At 43.0% G+C, this 23,557-nt stretch overlaps 1 protein-coding gene and 1 long non-coding RNA gene across 23 annotated transcripts in view; one reads left to right on the top strand and one right to left on the bottom strand.

Annotated features, from left to right (window-relative positions):
- Window positions 1-13,971, bottom strand: part of susd1 (sushi domain containing 1) — a 93,115-nt gene extending 79,144 nt beyond the window's left edge. For 7 of the 20 annotated variants that reach the window (XR_005942752.1, XM_041185591.1, XM_041185592.1 and 4 more), the window contains exons 1-3: window positions 13,787-13,968; window positions 11,446-11,580; window positions 3,561-3,725 (exon numbers count right to left, since the gene is read on the bottom strand). Coding sequence is in view for 19 of the 20 variants with exons in the window: in XM_041185591.1 (XP_041041525.1) it covers window positions 3,561-3,725; window positions 11,446-11,580; window positions 13,787-13,880 (394 nt within the window). In the remaining variant the exon portion in view is untranslated. Of the gene's footprint in view, window positions 1-3,560; window positions 3,726-11,445; window positions 11,581-13,786 lie in introns of all 20 variants that reach the window. The other 13 variants (XM_041185601.1, XM_041185602.1, XM_041185603.1 and 10 more) reach the window with 7 other exon arrangements.
- Window positions 1-23,557, top strand: part of LOC121276925 — a 33,734-nt gene that overhangs the window by 1,619 nt on the left and 8,558 nt on the right. For 2 of the 3 annotated variants that reach the window (XR_005942754.1, XR_005942753.1), the window contains exons 2-4: window positions 227-362; window positions 2,049-2,197; window positions 16,304-16,371. This is a non-coding gene — a long non-coding RNA (uncharacterized LOC121276925). The remainder of the gene's footprint in view (window positions 1-226; window positions 363-2,048; window positions 2,198-16,303; window positions 16,372-23,557) is intronic. The other variant, XR_005942755.1, reaches the window with a different exon arrangement.

The raw sequence follows: 23,557 nt of genomic DNA, 5'->3' as shown, positions 1-23,557 counted from the left end.
TGTCCAAAATTACCTTGTATTCAGCTTTGGGAGAGGAATTTAATTTGATTTTCAAATTCATGAAATTAATTGCATTCAGGCCTTTGGTAATCTTGGACTTTTATTAATAGATTTATTCATTATGGCCTTAGTTTTAGCTTTTTCCTCTTTAAAATGAAGGTCACCATATTATGCTACAGCAAAGCGACAGAATTCACAGCTGAGAATCCAACTGTTCCCTCCGCAGGAAAGAATGTTAATCTGCCTTCGTGATGTGGAGAGCCACTCCCTGACAACACTCATTCCAAACCCTGAGGCTTCTCACTACGGCTGAATGCACCACACCATGAGGAGCTGAGACCCTGAGACCAGGAAGATCCCAGGTAACTGTCCATTTCCATTACTAAGTAGAAAAAAATACTTAATGTGCTATAAATTGCTTTGGCCCATCCTGATGTTGAGAGAGGTGCAATATCAATGTACGTCAATCTTTCTTTCTTCCTGAAGCTTACTCAGACTGTTTCCAACCTTGCGTTTGATCTCAAGATGAGCTTCTGACCACTCATCCACTCCATGACCAAGATCATCTACTTCCACCTCCGCAATCTTGTCTGATTCCACCGTGCTCAGCTCATATGCTGCTGAAGCCCTCATCTGTGCCTTTGTTACCCCTGGATTTGACAATTCCAATGTTCTCCTGGCAGGTCTCCCGTCTTCCACCCTACATAGACATGTGCTCATTCAAAGCTCTGCTGCCTGTATCTTCACTCACATCAAGTACCATCTACCCATCACCCCTGTGATTGGTGACTTAAATAGGCTCCAGTCCAACAGCAACTCAATTTTGAAAAATCTCATCCTTGTTTTCAAACCAATCCATGGCCCCTCCCTATCTCTGTAATCTCCTCCAGCCCTGCAACCCTCTGAGATCTCTGAGTTCCTCTAATTCTGGCCTCCTGCACATCCCCAATTTTAATTGCTCCGCCATTGGCGGTCATGCTTTCAGCTGCCTTGGTCCTAAGCTCTGGAATTACCTCCATAAACGTCTCCACTATGCTTTCTCTCTCTCTCCCATCCAATAAGAGGCACTTTTAAAACCTACCTCTTTGACCAAGCTTTTAGATATCTATCCTGATACTGTATCACCTTCTGTGGCTGATAATCAACAAGTTTTATTGCTAGACAGCACCTCGGGATGTTTTGTTATCTTAAAGGTGTTATATAAATGTGTGTTGTTATTGAAGTTATTCTTTCCATCTCATCCTGGGTTGTAATGGTGGTACTATGATCAGCATCAGAGTTCCTGATTTGGAGTGATGTGGGGAGAGGAGCAAAATTATCAGACAGTGTTGTCCATTCATAATTTTTTAAAAAATTTAATCATGGGTTGTGGGCATTGTTGGCAAGTCCAGCATTTGTTACCCACCCCTATTTGCCCTTGAATTGAGTGGCTTGCTAGGCCATTTTAGAGGCAGTTGAGAGTCACATCTCAGCCAGACCATGAGGTAAAGATGCCAGATTTCCTTCCCTAAAGAACATTTGAGAGCCAGATAGGTTTTTAAGACAACTGATGATAGTTTCCTGGTCACCATTACTGAGAGCAGCTTCCAGTTCCAAGTTTTAATTAAATTTAAATTTCACCAGCTGCTATGGTGGGATTTGAATTCGTGTCCCCAGCACATTAGGCTGGGCGTAGGGAATGCTAGTCCAGTGACATTACCACTACACCACCATCACTCCCTGACCTGGTGCATCCAGCTGGAAAGTGAACAGGTGTGGATGTCAAGTGACAATGGATTTGATTCAAGCTCCATTTTGAGATTGCTCATGGCCAATGCCAGTCATTCTCCAGGGTCACACAAGGAAAAACTGACCAGTTTAGCAAAGCGATGGCAAGTTGTTGGCCCTTGTGGTGCTAAACCTCAGCACAGCCTCAACCATGCCTCAGTGGAGAAGCTCTGAATGAAACTAAGACATCTCCACAGGTTGAAAGGAAAGCTACCCCAGGCTAAAGCCACATAATCAATAAATCTTTATCTCTTTCCTTCCGTCTTTTTGTGAAATCAAAGGTTGCTTGCTGCAGACATAGAGAGGTGCTGAAGAAGGTGCAATAAAGATTTCTGAGGATGATACCAGAACGGAGAGGTTGTAAATATCAGGAATAAGTGAACAGGCTGGGGTTCTCTTCTCTAGAAGGCAGAAGGCTGAGGATGACATGGTAAAAAGATCTTTAACATTATGAAGGGGTTCAGTAAGGTTAACATGCAGAAGTCATTTTCACTTGAGAAGGAGACCAGAGCTAAATATAAGATAGTCACTAAGATATCCAATCAGGAAATCAGGAGTGACGTCTTCACCCAGGGAATGGTGCGAATGTGGAACTCGCTCTCACAAGGAGTGAATGAGGTGATGAACATAGATGCCTTTAAGTCGAAGACAGATAAACACATGAAGGGGAAAGAAATAGAAAGATAAGCTCATAGTTAGATAAAGAGGAGTGGGAGAAAGTTTGTGTGGAGCACAAATGGCCTGTTTCAGTAAATTCAAATCTGTTGCATTGCAGCGCATGCCCAAGTAATCATTATTCATGCATAAGGTGACACAGCGAAGTTGGCAGGCTATCCAAACATGGGGTCATTAAATCCAAGTTCAGCTCGGTTCTGACACAATATTTATATCACTCATTGTCTACCTTTATACCCTCTGCTGTTTTTGACTTGTTAACCACTCCATCCTCCTCCAAAATCCACCTCAGACATTTTGTTTTCTCAAGCCTCCTGTTACAACAACAACACAACATTTGATCTGATGAATGCTATTCCCATTTCCGTGCAGCACATTTCAAGGGTCCTCAATCGTCCTCCTCATTCAGTGCTGACCCTCACCCAAAAGTCTGGTGTCAGCTGCTTATTTACACTAATGACCTCCCTCCAATTCCATCATTATTCTCAAGCACTCAATAATATGCCAGCACTAAATTATCCTTATAACAGTAACCCTGTACTATTACATTGTGATATGTATCCACTTCCTGCACCAGCTGTCCTTGGTCAGCTTCTAGCAAGTTACTTGGCTGTTATATATCGTGGGTTCATACTGATTAGGAATTGGCTTGAGACTACATTAATTAAATTTATGCTGGACCCCTTCAACCACTGGAGACCAGAGACTTTCATCACACCAGCCTGGCACAGGTTTGAGCCCAGCTCTCAAGAAAGTAGGCTAATAGTTGGCTCAGTGCCTCAGGCTGCCTCCCCAGATAGAATCATAGAATGGCCTCGTTCTGTGCTATAGCCATTCACTCCATCATGTTTGTGCCAGCTCTTTGCAAGAGCACCCCAGATATATTGTTCATATCAAAATGCACAGAGACACAACCATCTACAAATATACAGGCATTACTGAAAACTATTCCAGTTCACTTTTGCCAAAATTGGTTTCAAGTTTGAAACAGGAAATTTAGGCCATCTGAATTTTCCAGTTTACAACCAACATCCCAATGGACTTTGCTTTTCTTCCCTACAAATCACAAACACAAAATCACCAAAAAAATGAGACTGATTGATAATCAGCATATTTACTTGCACAGTGAGTTCCATCATTGGGAGTGAATGTCTCCATGTACTTGTTATTGTTAGATGGTCTGTATCCTTCATTGCATGTACAGTAATAGCTGCCAAATGTGTTGTAACAAGCCGTAAAGTCCCCACACATCTTTTTGGCCCCGAAGTGGCACTCATCTTTATCTAAAAAGAACACATTAAATAAAATTTAATCTCTGTCATATTACAGTAGAAAAACATGTATCACATTAGCATATCAATTGAATCAAAATTTTCTGCTCTGTTCTATTTTTCTGACAACTTGCTGACAAACACAGGGAAGATAACAAGAACTCTGATATGTGTTCATATAAATACCCAGTGAGAATTTTGTGAAAATAAAACTTGAGAAGCTGTGTAGGTGTCTACTGTGGCTCAGTGGGTAGCAGCATTGCATCCCCCCTACCCCCCCACGAACATCGCCACACCCCCCCCCACCGACCCATCTTTACCAAGTCAGGGTTGTGGGTTTAAGTCCGGTCTCCAGACTTGAGCACATGACAGCAGTTGACAAGTGCAGTGTTATCAGATGTTAAACTGAGACCCTGCCTGTCCCACTTGGGTGAATATAAAAGATCCTGTGGTGTTATTTGAAAAAGAGCAGAAGAGTTATTCTGGGGATCCTGAACCAATATTTGTCCCTTAGACAACGTCACTGAAGTAAATTATCTGTCATTTATCTCATTATTGTGTGTAGGAGCTTGCTGTGTGCAAATTGACTGCTGAATTTCCTATAATGATTACATTTCAAAAAGTACGCCATTGACTGTAATGCTCTTTGGGGTGTTCTGAGGTTTTGAAAGGAACAATATGAATGCAAGACTTTATTTCATTCATTTTTACCAATTCTATTTCCTCTTGACATTCAAAGGCATTACCATCACTGAATCCCTCACAATTTACATCCAGGAGTCACCCACTGTAATGACACAGCAGTTGGTAAAAGCTGAGTTATTTAAAATCCCAGAGGGAATCTTTAAACTACTGTCATAACTTATATTTTCAATTGGTATGTTTGAGATGCCACTCTGAATTCAGAAATGAAACCACCAGGCTTCAAGAAGTTTTTTATATAAATTAAGTTAAACATTTATTAATTTAACAACAAATTTAAACACACACACATGTCTACAAATTACTACCATAGTAACTTTTAAATAAATCCCCAAATTAATCACTCCCAAATATTCTTCACTAAGGCAACAATAACCCATAGACTTAAACAGACACCAGGCAAAGCACATTTTTATCTTAATTCAAAATGAAGTCCCTTTCAATTTGTGCCTTTGCAGACACAGTGGTAAGATTACAGGCTGCTTAGATCTTACATGCCTCTGACTTCCATACACAAAACTCTTCTGTATATACCTAGCTGTCCCTTTGAATGTAAATTCCCATTGTATCACCAGGCCCTTTGAACTCCACCTCTTCTAACAATAAAACCTCTTTCATAGTACCAATTTTATTAGTAATATAAATATATTGCTAGGTGTCTCCTAGCTAGGTGCAAGATTTCACCCCCAGTCTTTGAATGGTTTATTCAACAAAATGCAAAAGTATCCTTTGCCAAACTGTTTACATCTCAAAGCTATTATACATCAAAGCACCCAGACTAGCTGGCTTTAATCCAATTAAAACACACACAGACACACCCACAGACACAGACCCCACCTCAAGTCCAATCTAAAATCATTTCCAATAACATTATATGTATTAAAAACTTCATGACATCCCCTTCCTATTGAAAAATGAACCATCATAATGATAAGAAGGCTTCATTTTTTAATAACCCATCTCATAGTATGTCCTATACTTATTACACTATCAGATGCATGCCTTAACATAACGATATATATACACAAGCCCTTGGTATCCACTGAAAACACTCCAGTTCAGTGTCCAGGTTTTTAAAAAATGTCCAATTTTCCTTTAAGCTCCAAACACTTGATAATACATCTACAATCAGATTCTCTCCACCAGCAACGTGGATAATATGTAGATTAAATGGTTGTAATAATAGACTCCACTTTAAAAGTCTTCCATTTGATGAATCACCTAGTACTGGTAACCAAACTAATACTTTCTCTGCAGAAACAAAACTGCAAGCTTTAGCTTTCTTATCACCTTCACTTTCATCACTTGCTGTGATATCTTTAAATGCTCCCTAGCCAACTCACATGCTCTGTTCAATCTTTCCCTGGAATTTGATACATAATCCACGAGGATAGTTTCTGAATTTTGACCCACCAATTTCTCATGAATTAATTTCAATGGTCCCCTTACCTCATGACCATAAACTAGTTCAAAAGGGCTAAAATCAGCCGATGCATTAGGAATGTCTCTAATAGCAAATAACAAGAATGGAATTCATCTATCCCAATCCTGTGGATAATCCTGACAGTACGCTCTCATCATAGTTTTTAAAGTTTGATGCCATCTTTCCAAAGCTCCTTGTGACTCCGGATGATAAGCTGTTGACTTGGACTGTGTTAACCCTAAACTGTTCATTACTTCCTTAGACAGCTGTGACATGAAATTTGACCCCTGATCTGATTGTATTTCCTTAGGTAAATTATATCTTGTAAAAAATTTAATTAACTCCTTCACAATCTTCTTAGTTTTAATATTTCTTAAAGGTATTGCTTCAGGAAACCTGGTAGATACATTCATTATTGTTAATAAGTACTGATTTCCACTTTTATTCTTAGGGAAGGGTCCTACACAATCAATCATGACCCAAGTAAAAGGTTCTTCAAATGCTGGTATTGCGATTAAAGGTGCTGGCTTAATCACTGCTTGTGATTTCCCTATTACTTGACATGTCTGACAGGTTCTACAGAATCTGACTACATCCCTATACAATCCTGGCCAAAAGAAAACCTTTGTATCTTTTCCTGTTTTCCTAATTTTTAAATGTCTCCCCATTGGAATTTCATCAGCAATCCTCAGAATCTCATTTCTATACCCTAATGGGATAACAATCTGATACACCTCACTCCAGCTTTCATTTGCTGAGACATGATCTGGCCTCCATGTTCTCATTAAAATATCTCCCTGAAGGTATTAACATGCTGGAATACATTTTGCTTCTGTCTCTGAGTAAGTTTTCTGATATAACTGCTTTAATTGCAAATCATTTTTCTGTAACTCCACTAACCTCCTTGAGTTAAACATTTCAGCTGAATTGTTCTGTTTCTTTCCTCCTGAACAATGTTATGAAACACTGTGCCAGCTAATTGGATTTCGACACCGCCTTCTTGCCTTTGAACTGCCTGCCCTTCTTGTTTATCTTGTTGTTCCTGATGAGCTTTTGATCTCATTATCACACAATCAGGAAACAATTGAGGCTGCTCCTTCTGTAACACCTCTGCTGAAAACACTTCTACAGACTGCTCAACTACCATAGGCATCACCCACATTTGTGATCCAGCTAAATCATTACCCAGAATAAATTGAACCCCTGCAATGGGCAATATTTTCATTACTCCAATAGTAACTTCACCCGACCTCCATTTACTCTTTAAATTTACCTTCCACAATGGAATAGATTTAGCATTACCATGAGCCTCACTTATTATCACCTGCTCCTGCAGTACTCCCTCTGAACAACAAATATCACTATCCCACAGCATTAAGGATTGACTAGCCCCTGTGCCTCTTAAAATTTTAACATCTTTACCTACTCTACCCTGTATATACGGAAAGACTTTCCCTTCACACACAGAGTCTTTAAACATTTCAGCTCCTCAGAATTCTCTTGGGTAAATTGTGAACACATGCCATTTCTTTACCTATCACTGATTCTCCCCTGTTTTACCTGTACATAAACCACTGAATTTTCCTGTGCCCACAGGTTCCTCAGAACCCACAATACTTTTTCTTCCAAAACATTTCTGTGCCCTCAATAATGTCAGCAGATTTTTCTGCAATTTTGAACACACTGACTTCATGTGCCCCACTTTATTACAGTGAAAACCTCAATTTTTGAATGTCACTCCTACCCTCAGTGCCTTCCTTTTTATTCTGAGAGAAAACTTCCTGGGAATTCCAAGCCACTCCTCTTCCCTGACTACCTACATTCCTTTCCCCTTCCCACTTTTTATCCTTTTCCGATTTGAAAGCATCATGAGAAAAAGGTTTAGCTCTATGAACTAACTTATAATCATTAGAAATCTCTGCTGCTTGTCTTACAGAATCAACCTTCTGTTTCTCCACATGAGTTCTCACTACCGAAGGGATTGAGTCTTTAAATTCTTCCAAAAGAATTACTTCCCTAAAAGCTGCATATGTTGTCTCTATTTTTAATGCCCCTATCCACCGGTCAAAATTACTTTGTTTTACTCTTTCAAACTCAATTTAAGTTTGCCCAGGCTGTTTTCTCATATTCCTAACTTTCTGCACGTATGCTTCAGGAACCAACTCATATGCACTCAAAATAGCCTTTTCACAACATCATGCTTCACCGATACCTCTTCAGACAGTGAAGCATACGCCGCATGCGGTCTACCCAGCAATTTAGACTAATAATAACATCCAGTACTCCTATGTCCATTTCATCTGCTTAGCTATCTTCTCAAATGAAATAAAGAATGCTTCAACATCTTTTTCCACAAACTTTAGAAGAGCTTTTACAAATCTAAACGTCTCCACACTGGGTTTTAGGTTAAAGGTTTTTAATCATCAGAACTCACCTCAGAATCCGAGATCTCTTTTTTAACTTCCAGCCTTTTAAGCAGGTACTCTCTTTCTCTCTTGCCTGAAATTTCAGTTCCAGCTTCCTTTCTTTCTCCTGCCTCTCTGCTTTCTCCCTTTTAAATGTCATTTCTCTTTCCTTTGCTTCTAATTCAAGTTTTTTTGTTCCTATTGTTGTTCAAATTCAAGCTTCTTCATCTCAAACTCAAGTCTCACTATCTCTAGCTGTGACTCACTAGTGTCAGGTTTCACTTCCAACTGTAGATGCTGTACTATACCTTTAATTATATCTGATTTCCTAGCCCCCACAGGTCACCCAATTTTAACTTATCTGCCAACTCTGTTAACTTACTCTTGGTTATTTTCTGCAATCCAATCAAAGTTATATCTTCTACTCCCAGACAAGTCTTAGCAATTGCCAAAGCCATCTTGCAGTCTCACCACTTCTAAAAGAAGCCTCACCAACTTCTAAATTTAAAATGCTTCTCATACTCGTACCCTTAAGATTCACCAATTCCAAAGCAATCAAGGAATTACAAATTTTATCCTGCCAAAAGCCCCCAGTTGTTATGATACAGCAGTTGGTAAAAGCTGGGAGTGGATACCATTGCAATTTTTACAGGAAAACAAGTGGATAGCCAGGAAATTTGCCTGATCCTCCCAACGAACTATTGTAACTTCAGCTGAAAGCAAGTGGAAATTTCGGATGCAGGCAAAGACATTGGGAGGAACATTGAGGAAATTCCCATTGAGGCCGAAATGGGCTCTGTTTTGGATTGATCTGACAGCCTGCAACGGGCATGTGGGGCTCCATCTATGCTGTAAACTTAGGTGGTTCTATGGTAATTTTATATAACTTACAAAGCAGACAATAAAAAAAACTGTCAGCAAATTTCAAATTTCTCTCACCCTTCCCCTTTCCAAAGAGTTAGTTGACCCGTCAGGTCTGAACCTATGCTTAATTCAAAATGCAGAAGCCATTTCCATAGGCATGTCCAATAGACTTGCAATTCCAAAGCACCTTTCAGGATCACAAGACACCCCAAAACACTTTACAGCCAATTAAGTACTTTTTTGAAGTGTTTTCACTGTTGTACTGTAGGGAACGCAACAGCCAGTTTTCACACAGCAAGATCCCACCAGCAGCAATGTGGTAAAAAAAGATGATCTGTTTTTAGTGATGTTGAATAAGGGATAAATGTTGCTCAGGAAACTGGTGTTAATGCCCCTGTGCTTCTTCAAAATTATGCTATGGTTTCCTTTGCGTCCACCTGAGAGGGCTTGGTTTAACAACTCATCCAGAAAACCACATCTCTGACACTGCAGCACTCCCTCAGTAAAGCATTAGGAGCACCAGCCTAGATCATGTACTCAAGACTCTGGAGTGGGGCTTGAACCCACAACCTCTGCCTCAGAGTTGAGAGTGCTACCCAATGAGTCATGGTAAACGCTCAAGGTTTATGTAAAGTTAACAGACAGAATTTTTCTGTTGGCAGGCGGGCTGGGCGGCAGCAGGCGGGTCAGGAGCAGAGCCGATCACAGCCCGCGATCGGTGTCGCACCGCACCGCACCGCCATTTTACATGGACGACCGGTAGCACGCTACCTCTGCGGGCAGCGGGAGGAGGGAGAATTAGGGCCAGCACTCTTTCGCGTATGTGCACAAAAGAGCTCAACAATCTCCCTGAGGCAGCTCCGTGCCTCAAGGAAATTGAATGGATATTAAAATAAGTAAATAAATGATTTAAGAATGTATTTAAACATGTCCCCTCATGCGACTGTGTCACATGAGAAGGGACATGCTTTTATTTTTATGAAAACTTTTTTATTTATTTAATAAATGCTTTAGGGAACCTCATCCCGCTCGTGGATGAGGCTTCCTAAAAAACACGAAGGCTGCTTGGGCTTTTCGCCTGCCCGGCAACCTTAAGGTTGGACGGGCAGCGTTCTCAAGTGGCTCAATTGATTTCTTAATGGTTTTAATAGGCTGTCTACATATTGGTGGGTGCGCAGCCGACTCCAGCACACGCCCGCTGAACGAAATATCGTGGGACTGCACAATGAAGTCAGGACACACGCCCAATACCATCGCCCATCATTTTACGCATCAGCGTGTCAGGCCCACCACTGCACACCGACTGAAAAATTCTGCCCAATGATATCTTGGGACATTAGCTGTTGTCTTAGCTTCAGCAATAGTAATCCAATCCTGTTGTATGAATTTACCCATTAAATAATGGGATGCGGTGACAAAGACACCAAACAAACTTCCACCAAAGTAGATAAAAGCAAAGTACTGTGGATGCTGGAAATCTAGAACAAAAGCAAAAATACCTGGAAAAACTCAGCAGGTCTGACAGCATCTGTGGAGAGGGATACAGTTGACGTTTAGAGTCCGTATGACCCTTCATCAGAGCTAAGACATATAGAAATGCGATGAAATATAAGCTGGTAGAAGGGGGTGGGACAGGAGAGCTCAATAGGTTTTCCCTCCTATTTTTAAATTTATTTTGATCTATTGTTTCATCTTCATCTTTTAGCCCATTTCGATCCCTTCCCCCCCACCCCACCCGCACTAGGACCATCTGCCACTAGCTTGCTTCCCTTAATGTCCCCATTAGCACATCCTTTAGATAATATCACCACCGTCAACACCCCTTTGTCCTTTTGTCTATGACATCTTTGGCAGTCTCTTCTTGGCCTTCACTTATCACTGTCCCCCTATCGAGCTCCCCTGTCCCATCCCCTTCTACCAGCTTATATTTCATCTCATTTCTATATGTCCTAGTTCTGATGAAGGGTCATACAGACTCGAAACGTCAACTGTACCCCTCTCCACAGATGCTGTCAGACCTGCTGAGTTTTTTCAGGTATTTTTGTTTTTGTTCCACCAAAGTAGCTATCTTTCACGAAACAGCGAATAATGGAGACAAACAAACCTCTCCACAAATAAACAAACCTTTGTTGTGTACAGACTGCCAAATTGAGTGTTAATCACTGAATGTGGTCATCACTGCTAGCTCAGCTTTGTGCTGTTAAGATCTGTTGTCGCTGGGCCTTAACTTTAGATTATAAAGGTCTACACACAGAACCCTTTGTCTACTTTCAGCCTACAAGCTTCTGTCATGCACAGGTCTTAAAAGAATTAAGTATTATTTTCCCAAATGTCTTACCTGCGCAGACAGTAATTCCATTTCCAGAGAATCCATAGTTACAGGTGCAGGTTTTCGTGTCCTTGGTAATTGTGCATGAAGCATTCACGTGACAGGTAGAACAAACATCTGGGCTCGGATCTGGTATTGCAGCTGCTACACAGAAAAGTGATACAGCCACTCAGCACTGAATCATACTAGACTCTTCTCTTCCATCCCCCACCTCCTCAACACCCTTATTTGGTCCTTCTTAACCCCCAACTTTGCTCACCCTGAAAGCAAGGCCTCCTACTGCCCTGCAATTCCACTTCACCCGAGAGCTCACTCATTGTCAGTGGGGCCGCTTTTCAATTTTGGAGAACGTTCACGCTGCTCACGGCCCCACAACACAACTTATTCAGAGCAAAAAGCTGACCTGTACAACTGAGCAGAATGCAGTGGGCAGTCCCTTTAAGGACTGCTGGTTTGTTAGTGCACATCTGGTTCCAATGGACAGAACCTGTTTAATCAATTGTAAATCTCTTTTGGACTCAGTACATACAGTATATAGAATTACATTATAATTATGGCACAGAAACAGACCATTCAGCCCAACTGGTCCACACCTGTGTTCATACTCCACACAAACCTCTTCCACCTATTTCAACTCATCCTATTAGCATATCCTTCAATTCCTTTCTCTCTCATGTGTTTATATAGCTTCCACTTAAGTTCGACTCTGCTATTCACCTCAATTACTCCCTTTGGTAGTGAGTTCCACACTCTCACCATTCTATGGGTAAAGTTTCTCCTGAATTTCCTATTGGATTTATTAGTGACTACCTTGTATGACCTGCCTTCTTGAAATGCTGCAGTCCATGTGGTGTAGGTACACCCACAGTGTTGTTAAGAAGGGAGGTCCAGGATTTTGACCCAGCAACAGTGAAGGAACGGCGATATATTTCCAAGTCAGGATGGTGTGTGGCTGGGAGGGGAACTTCCCATGTGTCTGCTGCCCTTGTCCTTCTAGATGGCAGAGGTCACATGTTTGGAAGGTGCCACCAAGGCTCCTTCAGCAGCACCTTCCAAACTATGACCATCTAGAAGGACAAGGGCAGCAGACACATGGGAACACCACCACCTGGAAGTTCCCTTCTAAGCCTGTCACCATCCTGATTTGGAATAATATTGCTGTTCCTTCACTGTCACTGGGTCAAAATCCTGGGACTCCCTCCCGAACACCACTGTGGGTGTACCTTCACCACATGGACTGCAGTGGTTCAAGAAGGCAACTCACCACCACCTTCTCAAGGGCAACTAGGGATGGGCAATAAACGCTGGCCCAGCCAACGATGCCCACATCCCGTGAATGAATCTCTAGTTTTGGTCTTTCCCATAAGTGGAAACATTTTCTCCATGTTTTCCCTATTAAACTCTTTCATAATTTTAAAGACCTTGATTAAGTCACCCACCAGATCTCAATTGAACTGTGAAGTTGTGAATTAATGTTGGTTCTTTAAACCCTATAAAGTCACCTGAAAAGGTGAAAAATAATTGCTTCAATTTTCTGTAAACTTATTGGCAAGACTTCACAAATTTCCCCTCCCTACCTCCCTTCCACCCTCACCCACTCCCAAGAATTGCAATAGGCATCTGAAATTGATGTATTTTTTTAAGATTTTAACTGACCAAACTTAAGTTTCTCTGCATCACAGGATACACACCACGTTGTATCAGCAGAAGCAGTTATTTTGGATTATTTTCACAGGAAGATAGCAGAGTTGGCCATGCAACTTTATGTTGAAGACAAGCTTGAGATAACCAGCCCACAAGTAAAAAGATTGCAACTATCTCCGAGTCACAGCGAGAAGACAAACTGGGGTTCCTAGAGGCTTCTAGAGACATAGAGACTTGCAAAACCCAATACAGATTATTAATACCCAAAATAGCCAAACAAAAACTAGAATCATTAAGAACAGACATCTGGGTATTTCATTTTCAAAATGACAGCCAGAGAACTCCAGAAATTAAATGTGCAACTTTACTTTTACTTACATGAATTTTATGCTTTGAGATATGCACAGTATTGTAAAGTTGTTTATTTACTTAAATAAGCCCAGTTACTCTCCCACAACACACACACAGCCATAGACGCACACAAACACACATAAACATACACAGGCCCACACACACACAGACACATGCACACAAACACACACATTCATGCACACAGTCTCTCACACACATACACACACACACACACACACACACACACACACATACACACAAATATACACAAACACATTCATATACAGATACAGATAATTCTTTTGAGGAACAGTATAATTGACCTTTGATTTAAATTAATAAAATTAGCACTCACCATGTACGTAGAGGAAGCCAGTGTACAAGAACCCCACATATATGCTCAGGACAGGGGCAGTGAAGATCCAGCCCGAGGTTAGCTCCGGCCTCATGGCCAGAACAAACACTGAGTTTAACAAGAGGAGTCTTGCTTTCCCTTATATCCTCAACAGGAACCTGTTAGGGCCGCCTGCTCCTACTGTTATCTTTGATAAGTGTGGCCTGAATAGATTAAAAAGTTGCTTCTTAATATGGACATGTTTAATTTTTAAATAGATAACTATTTCTATTCTGACAAAAATAACTCGTAATGGGTTTCTGTTTTGCAAAGTCATTTCCATTTCATATTTAATTGCTACTATTATATTCAGCCAATGTTACATTTGGATGAAAGTGTTTGCAGTATATTTAAGCATTAGGGCTAACATAGTATCAATATATCAGTTATATAAAAATACCAATTTTATTTTTAGCCTCCAAGTATTAGTTTACCCCAATATCAATATATAATTTTATTTGTAGGATATTGAGAGAATAGTTAGCAAACCAAATGGGATCTTGGGCTCCATAAATAGAACCTTTACAAAGCTCTGGTTAAGCCACAACTGGAATATTGTATCCAGTTCTGGTAGCACACTTTAGGAAGGATGTGAGGGTCCTTGAGAGAGTGCAGAGAAGATTTACCAGAACGGTATCAGAGATGGGGCACTTTAGTTACAAGATTGGAGAAGCTGGAGTTGTTCTCCTTGGAGCAAAGGAGGTTGAGGAGAAATTTGATAGAGGTGTGCAAGATTATAATAGTTTTAGATAAAGTAGACAAAGAAAAGCTGATAGTACAAGGACTAGGGGATACAGTTTTAAGGCTATGGCAAGAGGTACAGGGGGAATGCAAGGAAGGACTTTTTTGCACAACGAGCGGTAATGACCGGAAGTCGCTGCCCACGAGGGCGATGGGAGTGGAGCTGCTCAGTCATTCCAAAAGGTAATTGGTTGGCACTTGAGGGAAATAAAATTGCAGGGCTACAGGGCTAGAGCAGAGGAGTTGACTGACTGGATTGCTCTACAGAGAGCCGGCATGGACTCGATGGGCCAAATGGGCTCCTTCTGCGTCGTAATAACTCTATGACTATAAGCTGGTATTGGGGCTAACCCAATATAAATGCTGCACATTAATCTTACGATTCACACTGTTCCCATTGCTAATAGTGTCTATCGATAGGAGGATGGTGGTCAAATGGTGAAAGCCCAGGAAGCTGTGGTATTGCTCACCGCAAGAATTCCAGCTAATCAAATGGAGGCTCCTTCACACATGTGGAGATGGGAGCTGGCTAAGTACTGATAAACATTGTGGTGGCTTTATCTTAATGCCTTGGTTGAAAATGTTTTTGGACAAGCCTTTATAGAAGACTGGAGTCAACCAGCTTATAGTCATAGAGTTATTATGACGCAAAAGGAGCCCATTTGGCCCAGCGAGTCCATGCTGGCTCTCTGTAGAGCAATCCAGTCAGTCCACTCCCCTGCTCTAGCCCTGTAGGCCTGCAATTTTATTTCCCTCAAGTGCCCATCCAATTACCTTTTGGAATCACTGAGCAGCTCCACTCCCACTGCCCTCCGGTCTTGTATTTATAATATAACTATATTTTAATCACATCATCCCACCAGTACTACAGTGTTCCCACAGCAGGGGTATATAATTACAACATGACAAGTCACAGGACATCATAAAAGTGGCCATAGAAATTTATAATGGAAACAAATTGATAGGAGTGTGCCTAGATATTATAATGAACCAGCACTGTAAATTATTGCATATATTCTTTATTTACACCCTTTCTTTGTATTTCTCTGTTGCACAAGTTTCTATTTTTTTTTTATTCGGTTCATGGGATGTGGGCATCACTGTCTGGGCCAGCATTTTTATTGCCCATCCCTAATTGCCTTTGTTAAGAGGGCAGTAAAGAGTCAACCATATTGCTGTGGGTCTGGAGTCACATGTAGGCCAGACCAGGTAAGGACAGCAGATTTCCTTCCCTAAAGGACATTAGTGAACCAGATGGGCTTTTACAACAATCAGCAATGGTTTCATGGTCATCATCAGACTTTTAATTCCAGATTTTTATTGAATTCAAATTTCACCCTTTGCTGTGGTGGGATTCAAACCCGAGTCCCCAGAGCATTACCCTGGGTCTCTGGATTACCAGTCCAGTGATATTACCACCTCCCCCTCCATTAACTATTAACTACACCCCTCCCCCCCCACACACCCCCCCCCCCCCCCCCCCCCAAATATAGGCACTTAAATAGAAAACTGTTCACCAATTTTTCAATTCATTTCTATTTTGGGAATCTGTCCTAGGCAGTAGCCCAGTCATACTGTAAATTAATCTTCTGAAGCCCTTTATTTTAAAGAAAATAAATTGAGATGAAGGGGGTATTTTCCCAGGCAAGGGAATGTGGGTTTGAGTACATGCCGTCTGTTAAGCTCCCTAAAAGTGACATTAGATCAGGGTCCTAACATCATTCTGTCCTCTTCCAGGTTTCACCGGGGTGGTGTTGATGGCAAGTGGGAAAACCCCCTTGGATCTGTCGGATAAGTATTTAAAGGTAGGTAAAAAGTCAATTAAGAACTGTTTTAACCCTGAATTCTGGATTTCCCAGCCATTGAAGCTGTTTCCCGAGTTGTTGTCAGGGTCACTGAGGCAAATGCCTTAAGCAAAGAGCTTTTAAGTGAAAATGAAAAGCTGGGAAGCCTTTGGTCTATGATACTGAAGGGCGTTAGCCAAGGCCAGTTGAGAGGCTGATTTTCAAAGCACTTCTCTCAGAGAGCGCTGTCAATGTTTGACAGGTGATTGTCAGCACTTCCCTGCTGTCAGCCTTCACCTTGGCCGGGGACGTCATGGCAGCTGCACCTTCCCCCTTGGTTGAGGAACAAGAGAAGCAGCAAGACCCACAGCGCCAATAGCAGAAGGAGCAACACCAGCTGCCTTTCCCTCAGCCGTATGCTCCTCCACAGAGCAGAGGTGATGGGCACCAACATCCAGCTGAAAGGAGGTAAGACCCCAACACACGGGGTCAACAAGCAAGAGGGTCAGCTCTCTCAACACACCTGGTAACCAGTGCCTCAGGGGGCTCAGGCTTCCACAGCAGTTTGCTGCTGGTGTCTCCTGGAGCAAAACCTCCTTCCTGGTGGGCCAGTGGACATGTGTTGCCAGTGCTATTAGAGGGCCAACTCCCCACCCTTAGAAGTCTGACCCCCTGCCAAGGTTGTGGGCTCGCTTCTCCTGCAAGGGGAGAAAGCAGAGAGTTTTGAGTTTGAGAAACAGGATTCTGGAGAGAGGAGGGAAGGACCAACACTTGTGGAGGGTGAGGCATCGGTGTGAGAGGGCAATAGGATGAGGGCAAGTCTGAGTGTTGGCTGTCCAGATGGGGATGTGGGGTGCCTGCAGATAGAGGATTGAGTGAAGCTGTGAGGTGTGTTAACCTCAGGAGTGCTGAGCAGGAGAATGCTGGGGAAAACAGAATGTGGGACTTGGCACCTGATAGTGTTACTCCACTCATCTTTTCTGCCCTCCTGAGGTACTGAGCCCTCTTGATGCACTGCCTGCAGTTTGGAGGGATCACACTCTTGCTGTTGACTTCCTCAGGCACTTCCATCCATGCCTGCTTGGTGAGAGACATTCTCTTCTTCCCATCCTTGGGTGAGCAGCCCCCCTAAACCCTCAGCAGGACCTCCAGTTAAGAGGTAGAGACTTGGGGTGGGTGAGAGGGCAGCCTTCCCAGGTCTCCTCCCATTCCTGTGGTTGCTGCAGCCTCAAAATATCATTGTAACCCATATTTTGGGCCCTTTAATTAGAAATATTTCTTTTGACGGAGTGGATGCAAGAGCCAACTGGCCTCCCCTGACTGGCTGGGGAATTCGGAGGTGGGAAAGGTTCTGGGAAAGTGTCTCAGCAAAGCCCACTCCTTCATCATCCAGATTCCCAACATGCAAATGGCCAAGTCATCCCGGCAGGGACAAAGTCCAGAAAATTCCAACCTGAAGACTTTCTCCACTCCATTTTTCTCTGTTATAAGCCTCTTAGTATTGGAACAAAGCACTGAGGAGCAGGAGTAGGCCATTCAGCCCCTCTAGCCTGCTCCATCATTCAATATGATCATGGCTGATTTGGTTGTGGTCTCAACTCCACTTTCTTGTCGGTCGTCCATAACCTTTGACTCCCTGGTCATCAAAAATCTATCCAACTCGGCCTTGAAAAAACTTAAAGACTCAGCCTCTACTACTTTCTGGGGAAGAGAATTCCACAGACTAATGACCCTCTGTGAGAAAGAAATTCTCCTCATCTCTGTCTTAGAAGGTGGGCCTTTTATTCTTAAACTATGTCCCCTAGTTTCCACAGGAGGAAACATCCTCTGGATATCCACCCTATCAGGTCCTCTCAAGATCTTAAATGTTGCAATAAGATCACCTCTCATTCTTCTAAACTCCACAGGATTATAGGCCCAATCTGTTTAACCTTTCTTCATAGGATAAGCCCTTCATTTCAAGAATGAGTTGAGTGAACCTTCCCTGTCCCGCTTCTAAAGTAGTTATATCTTTTTTCAAATAAGGAGACCAAAGCTGTACACAGTATTCCAGATGTGGTCACACCAAGGCCCTGTACAGCTGTAGTAAAACTTCCCTGCTTTTATACTCCGTCCCCTGTGCAATAAACGACAACATTCCATTTGCCTTCCTAATCACTTACTGTGCCACTTTATGTGATTCATGTACCAGGACACCCTGATCTCCCTGTACCACTGAGTTCTGCAATCTTTCTGCATTTAAATAGTATAATGCTTTTCTATTCTTCCTGCCAATGTGAAGAAGTTCACATTTACCCATGTTATACTCCATCTGCCAAATTTTTGCTCATTCACTTAACTTGTCTATATCCCTTTGCAGATTCTCTATCTCCCCTTGACAATTTATTTTCCTACCTATCGTGGTGTCATCAGCAAATTTAGCAACCATACGTTTGGTCCCTTCATCTAAGTCATTGATACAGATTGTAAAAAGTTGAGGATCCAGCACTGATCCCTGTAGCACTCCGTAAGTCATAGCTTGGCAATCTGAAAAAGACCCATTTATCCCTACACTCTGCTTCCTGTTAGCTAACTAACCTTTTATCCATGCTAATATGTTATCACCTACACCATGTGCTCTTATCTTGTGTAGTAACTTTTGACGTGGTACCTTATCAAATGCCTTTTGGAAAACTAAGTACACCACATCTATCAGTTTCCTTTTATTCACCTTGAATGTTACTTCATCAAAGGACTCAAATAGATTAGTTAAACACAATTTCCCTATCATAAAGCCATGTTGGCTCTGCCTGATCACATTGTGATTTGCTAAGTATCTTACCATAACCTCCTTAATAATGAATTCTAGCACTTTCCCTATGACAGATGTTAGGCTAACTAGCCTGTAGTTTCCTGCTTTCTGCCTACCTCCTTTCTTGAATAAAGGTGTTACATTAGCTATTTTCTAATTCACTGGGGACTCGGAATCATACAATCACAGAATTTTAACAGCACAGAAGGAGACCATTTGGCCCATCGTGTCTGCACCGGCTCTCCAAATGAGCATTATGACCTAGTGCCATTGCCCTGCCTTTTCCCCGTAGCCCTGCACATTGTTTCTATTTAAATAATCATCTAATGCCCTCTTGAATGCCTTGATTGAACCTGCCTCCATTACACTTCCAGGCAGTGCATCCCAGACCCGAACCACTTGTTGTGCAAAAAAGTTTTTTCTCATGTCACATTTTCTTCTTTGGCAAATCACTTTAAATCTGTGCTTGCTCATTCTTGATCCTTTTATGAGCGGGAACAGCTTCTCCCTGTCTACTCTGTCTAGAACTCTCATGATTTTGAACATATCTATCAAATCTTCTCTTAGCCACCTTCTCTCCAAGGAAAACAGTCCCAGCCTCTCCAATCTATCCTCATAGCTGAAGTTTCTCATCCCTGGAACCATTCTTGTAAACCTCTTCTGCAATCTCTTCAATGTGTTCACATCCTTCCTATAATATGGAACTCAGAACTGTGCACGATGTTCAAGCTGAGATCTAACGAGTGTCTTATATAAGTTCAGCATAACCTCCCTGCTCTTGTACTCTATGCCCCTATTAATAAAGCCCGGGATGCTATATGCTTTATCAACTGCTCTCTCCACCTGTCCTGCCACCTTCAATGATCTGTGCACATATATACCCAGGTCTTTCTGCTCCTGCACCCCTTTCAAAATTTCACCCCTTATTTTTTATTTTCTGTCCATGTGCTTCCTATCAAAATGCATTACCTCACACTTCTCCATATTGAACTTCATCTGCCACCTATCTGCCCACTCTACCAACTTGTCTATGTCCTCTTGAAGTTCCACACTGTCCTCCTCACAGTTCACAACACTCCCAAGCTCTGTATCATCTGCAAGCTGTGAAATTGTCCCCTGAACACCAAGATCTAGGTCATTAATATATATCAGGAAAAGCAAGGGTCCTAATACCGACCCCTGGGGAACTCCACTACAAACCTTCCTCTAGCCTGAAAAATATCCATTGACCATTACTCTCTGCTTCCTATTTTTCACCCAATTTTGTATCCACGTTGCGACTGTCCCTTATATTCCATAAGCAATAACTTTTCTCACAAGATGCAACACCTGCCCCTTCACTTCCTCTCTCTTCACTGTCCAAGGGTCCAAACATTCCTTTCAAGTGAAGCAGCATTTCACTTGCATTTCCCCCAACTTAGCCTACTGCATTCGTTGCTCCCAATGCAGTTTCCTCTACATTGGAGAGACCAAACGTAAACTGGGCGACTGCTTTGCAGAACACCTGCGGTCTGTCTGCAAGAATGACCCAAACCTCCCTGTTGCCTGCCATTTTAACACTCCACCCTGCTCTCTTGCCCACATGTCTGTCCTTGGCTTGCTGCATCGTTCCAGTGAAGCCCAACGCAAACTGGAGGAACAGCACCTCATCTTCCGACTAGGCACTTTACAGCCTTCTGGACTGAATATTGAATTCAACAACTTTAGATCTTGAACTCCCTCCTCCATCCCCACCCCCTTTCTGTTTCTTCCCACTTCCTTTTGTTTTTTTCCAATAATTTATATAGATTTTTCTTTTCCCACCTATTTCCATTATTTTTAAATCTTTTATGCCCCCCCACCCCCATAGAGCTGTACCTTGAGTGCCCTACCATCTATTCTTAATTAGCACATTCGTTTAGATAATATCACCAACTTCAACACCTCTGTGTTCTTTTGTCTGTAACATCTTTTGATTATCTGCTCCTATCACTGCTCGCTTTTCCATACAACCACACCCCCCCATCCACTTCTCTCCCCCCAAGCCAACACCCCCCCCCCCTCCCCCCACCTTAAACCAGCTTACATTTCACCCCTCTCCTTGGATTCACCCTGTTCTGTTGAAGGGTCATGAGGACTCGAAACGTCAACTCTTTTCTTCTCCGCCGATGCTGCCAGACCTGCTGAGTTTTTCCAGGTAATTCTGTTTCTGTTTTAGATTTCCAGCATCCGCAGTTTTTTGTTTTTATCTCTGTGTTTAATTGACTGCCACTACTCTTCAAGAAATGCCTACCTTGAAGAAGTTTCGTTCCTCTCTGTGACAAGATTTCCGTATCTCTCTTTTGCCTTGTTCACCCTCATTGCTTTCCATTTCTCTACTGGTGTTTGACAAGGTGTTTACTAAAACCTGCTTTCACAGCCACATCTCCTTTCTCAGTGACTGTCTCCATCTCCGACTTACTCCACCTGGATTTCAACTGAAATTCCATCCCTCTTGTTTCGAACCCACCCAGGATTACAGGTATCTCCGGGACATAAGACGTTTCTCAGACTGCTGTTCCCATCACATTCTGAGATCCACACTCAGTGCCATGCACCGCCATATGAACACACTCGACCTCTCCCTCCAGCAGCACCACCGCACCCTTTTTCCAAGCTGCGCGTGCCCCCAATTTCATTTTATTCTTCGTCTCAACCGACGCCTCAACAAGAAACTTTTTCCCTTTCTCTCAAGTGCTAAGGAACGCAAGCTCCAACAACTCATCTAGGACCCTGCACCCCTGCCTGTCCTTCCGTCCCCACCCCATCTTCCAATCCCAGCCCCAGCCGTGTATTCACTATACCCCCTGACCTTCCCCTCTCCGATGCTGAACGTTCAGTGCTCAGCAAAGGACTTAGTTTCATACCCTTACGCCCTCATCTCAATGAATTTCGGGCTCGGCACGATGCTGATCTCTTCTTCCGCCGTCTTCGTCTCCGGGCTCACTTCTTTGGGCAGGAGTCCTCTCCCTGTTCAACGGATCTCTTTACCCACATCCAATATTCTCCCTCTACCTGGACCCCTCCCTCTGGATTCTTACCTTCTCTTGATCTTTTCATTGAGAACTGTCAGCGTGACATTAGTCGTCTCAATTTCTCTGCTCCTCTCACCCATTTTAATCTGTCTCTCTCTGAACTTGCTGCACTCCGTTCTCTCAGGTCCAACCCCGACATTGTCATCAAACCCGCTGACAAGGGTGGTGCTGTTGTTGTCTGGCGCACTGACCTCTACCTCGCGGAGACTGAGCGTCAACTCGCAGACACTTCCTCCTACCTCTCCCTGGACCATGACCCCACCACTGAACATCAAGCCATTGTTTCCAGGACTGTCACTGACCTCATCTCCTCTGGGGATCTTCCTCCCACAGCTTCCAACCTGATAGTCGCCCAACCTTGGACGGCCCGCTTCTACCTCCTACCCAAAATCCACAAACAGAACTGTCCCGGTAGACCGATCGTGTCAGCTTGCTCCTGCCCCACGGAACTCATTTCTCGATATCTTGACTCCCTTCTCTCTCCCCTTGTCCAATCCCTTCCCACCTACATCCATGATTCCTCTGACACCTTACGTCACATCAACAATTTCCAGTTCCCTGGCCCTAACCGCTTCCTCTTCACCATGGACGTCCAATCCCTCTACACCTCCATCCCCCACCAGGATGGTCTGAGGGCCCTTAGCTTCTTCCTCGAACAGAGGCCCGAACAATCCCCATCCACCACTACTCTCCTCCGTCTGGCTGAACTTGTTCTCACACTGAACAATTTCTCCTTCAACTCCTCTCACTTCCTCCAAATAAAAGGTGTGGCTATGGGTACCCGCATGGGCCCCAGCTATGCCTGTCTCTTTATGGGGTATGTGGAACATTCCTTGTTCCAGTCCTACTCTGGCCCCCTTCCTCAACTCTTTCTCCAGTACATCGATGATTACTTCAGTGCTGCTTCATGCTCTCGTCGGGACTCGGAAAAATTTATTAATTTTGCTTCCAATCTCCACCCCTCCATCATTTTCACGTGGTCCATCTCTGACACTTCCCTTCCCTTCCTTGACCTCTCTGTCTCAATCTCTGGTGATAGACTGTCCACCAATATCCATTACAAGCCTACCAACTCCCACAGCTACCTCGACAACAGCTCCTCACACCCCGCTTCCTGTAAGGACTCCATCCCATTCTCTCAGTTCCTTCACCTCTGTCACATCTGTTCTGATGATGCTACCTTCAAAAACAGTTCCTCTGACATGTCCTCCTTCTTCCTTAACTGAGGTTTTCCACCCACGGTCGTTGACAGGGCCCTCAACCGTGTCCGGCCCATCTCCCACGCATCCGCCCTCATGCCTTCTCCTCCTTCCCAGAAACATGATAGGGTCCCCCTTGTCCTCACTTATCACCCCACCAGCCT

The sequence above is a fragment of the Carcharodon carcharias genome, chromosome 4, assembly GCF_017639515.1.
Source record: "Carcharodon carcharias isolate sCarCar2 chromosome 4, sCarCar2.pri, whole genome shotgun sequence".
Classification (NCBI taxonomy): domain Eukaryota; kingdom Metazoa; phylum Chordata; class Chondrichthyes; order Lamniformes; family Lamnidae; genus Carcharodon; species Carcharodon carcharias.
The sequence above is the reverse complement of the archived record's forward strand: the minus strand, read 5'-3'. Positions and strand labels throughout refer to the sequence as shown.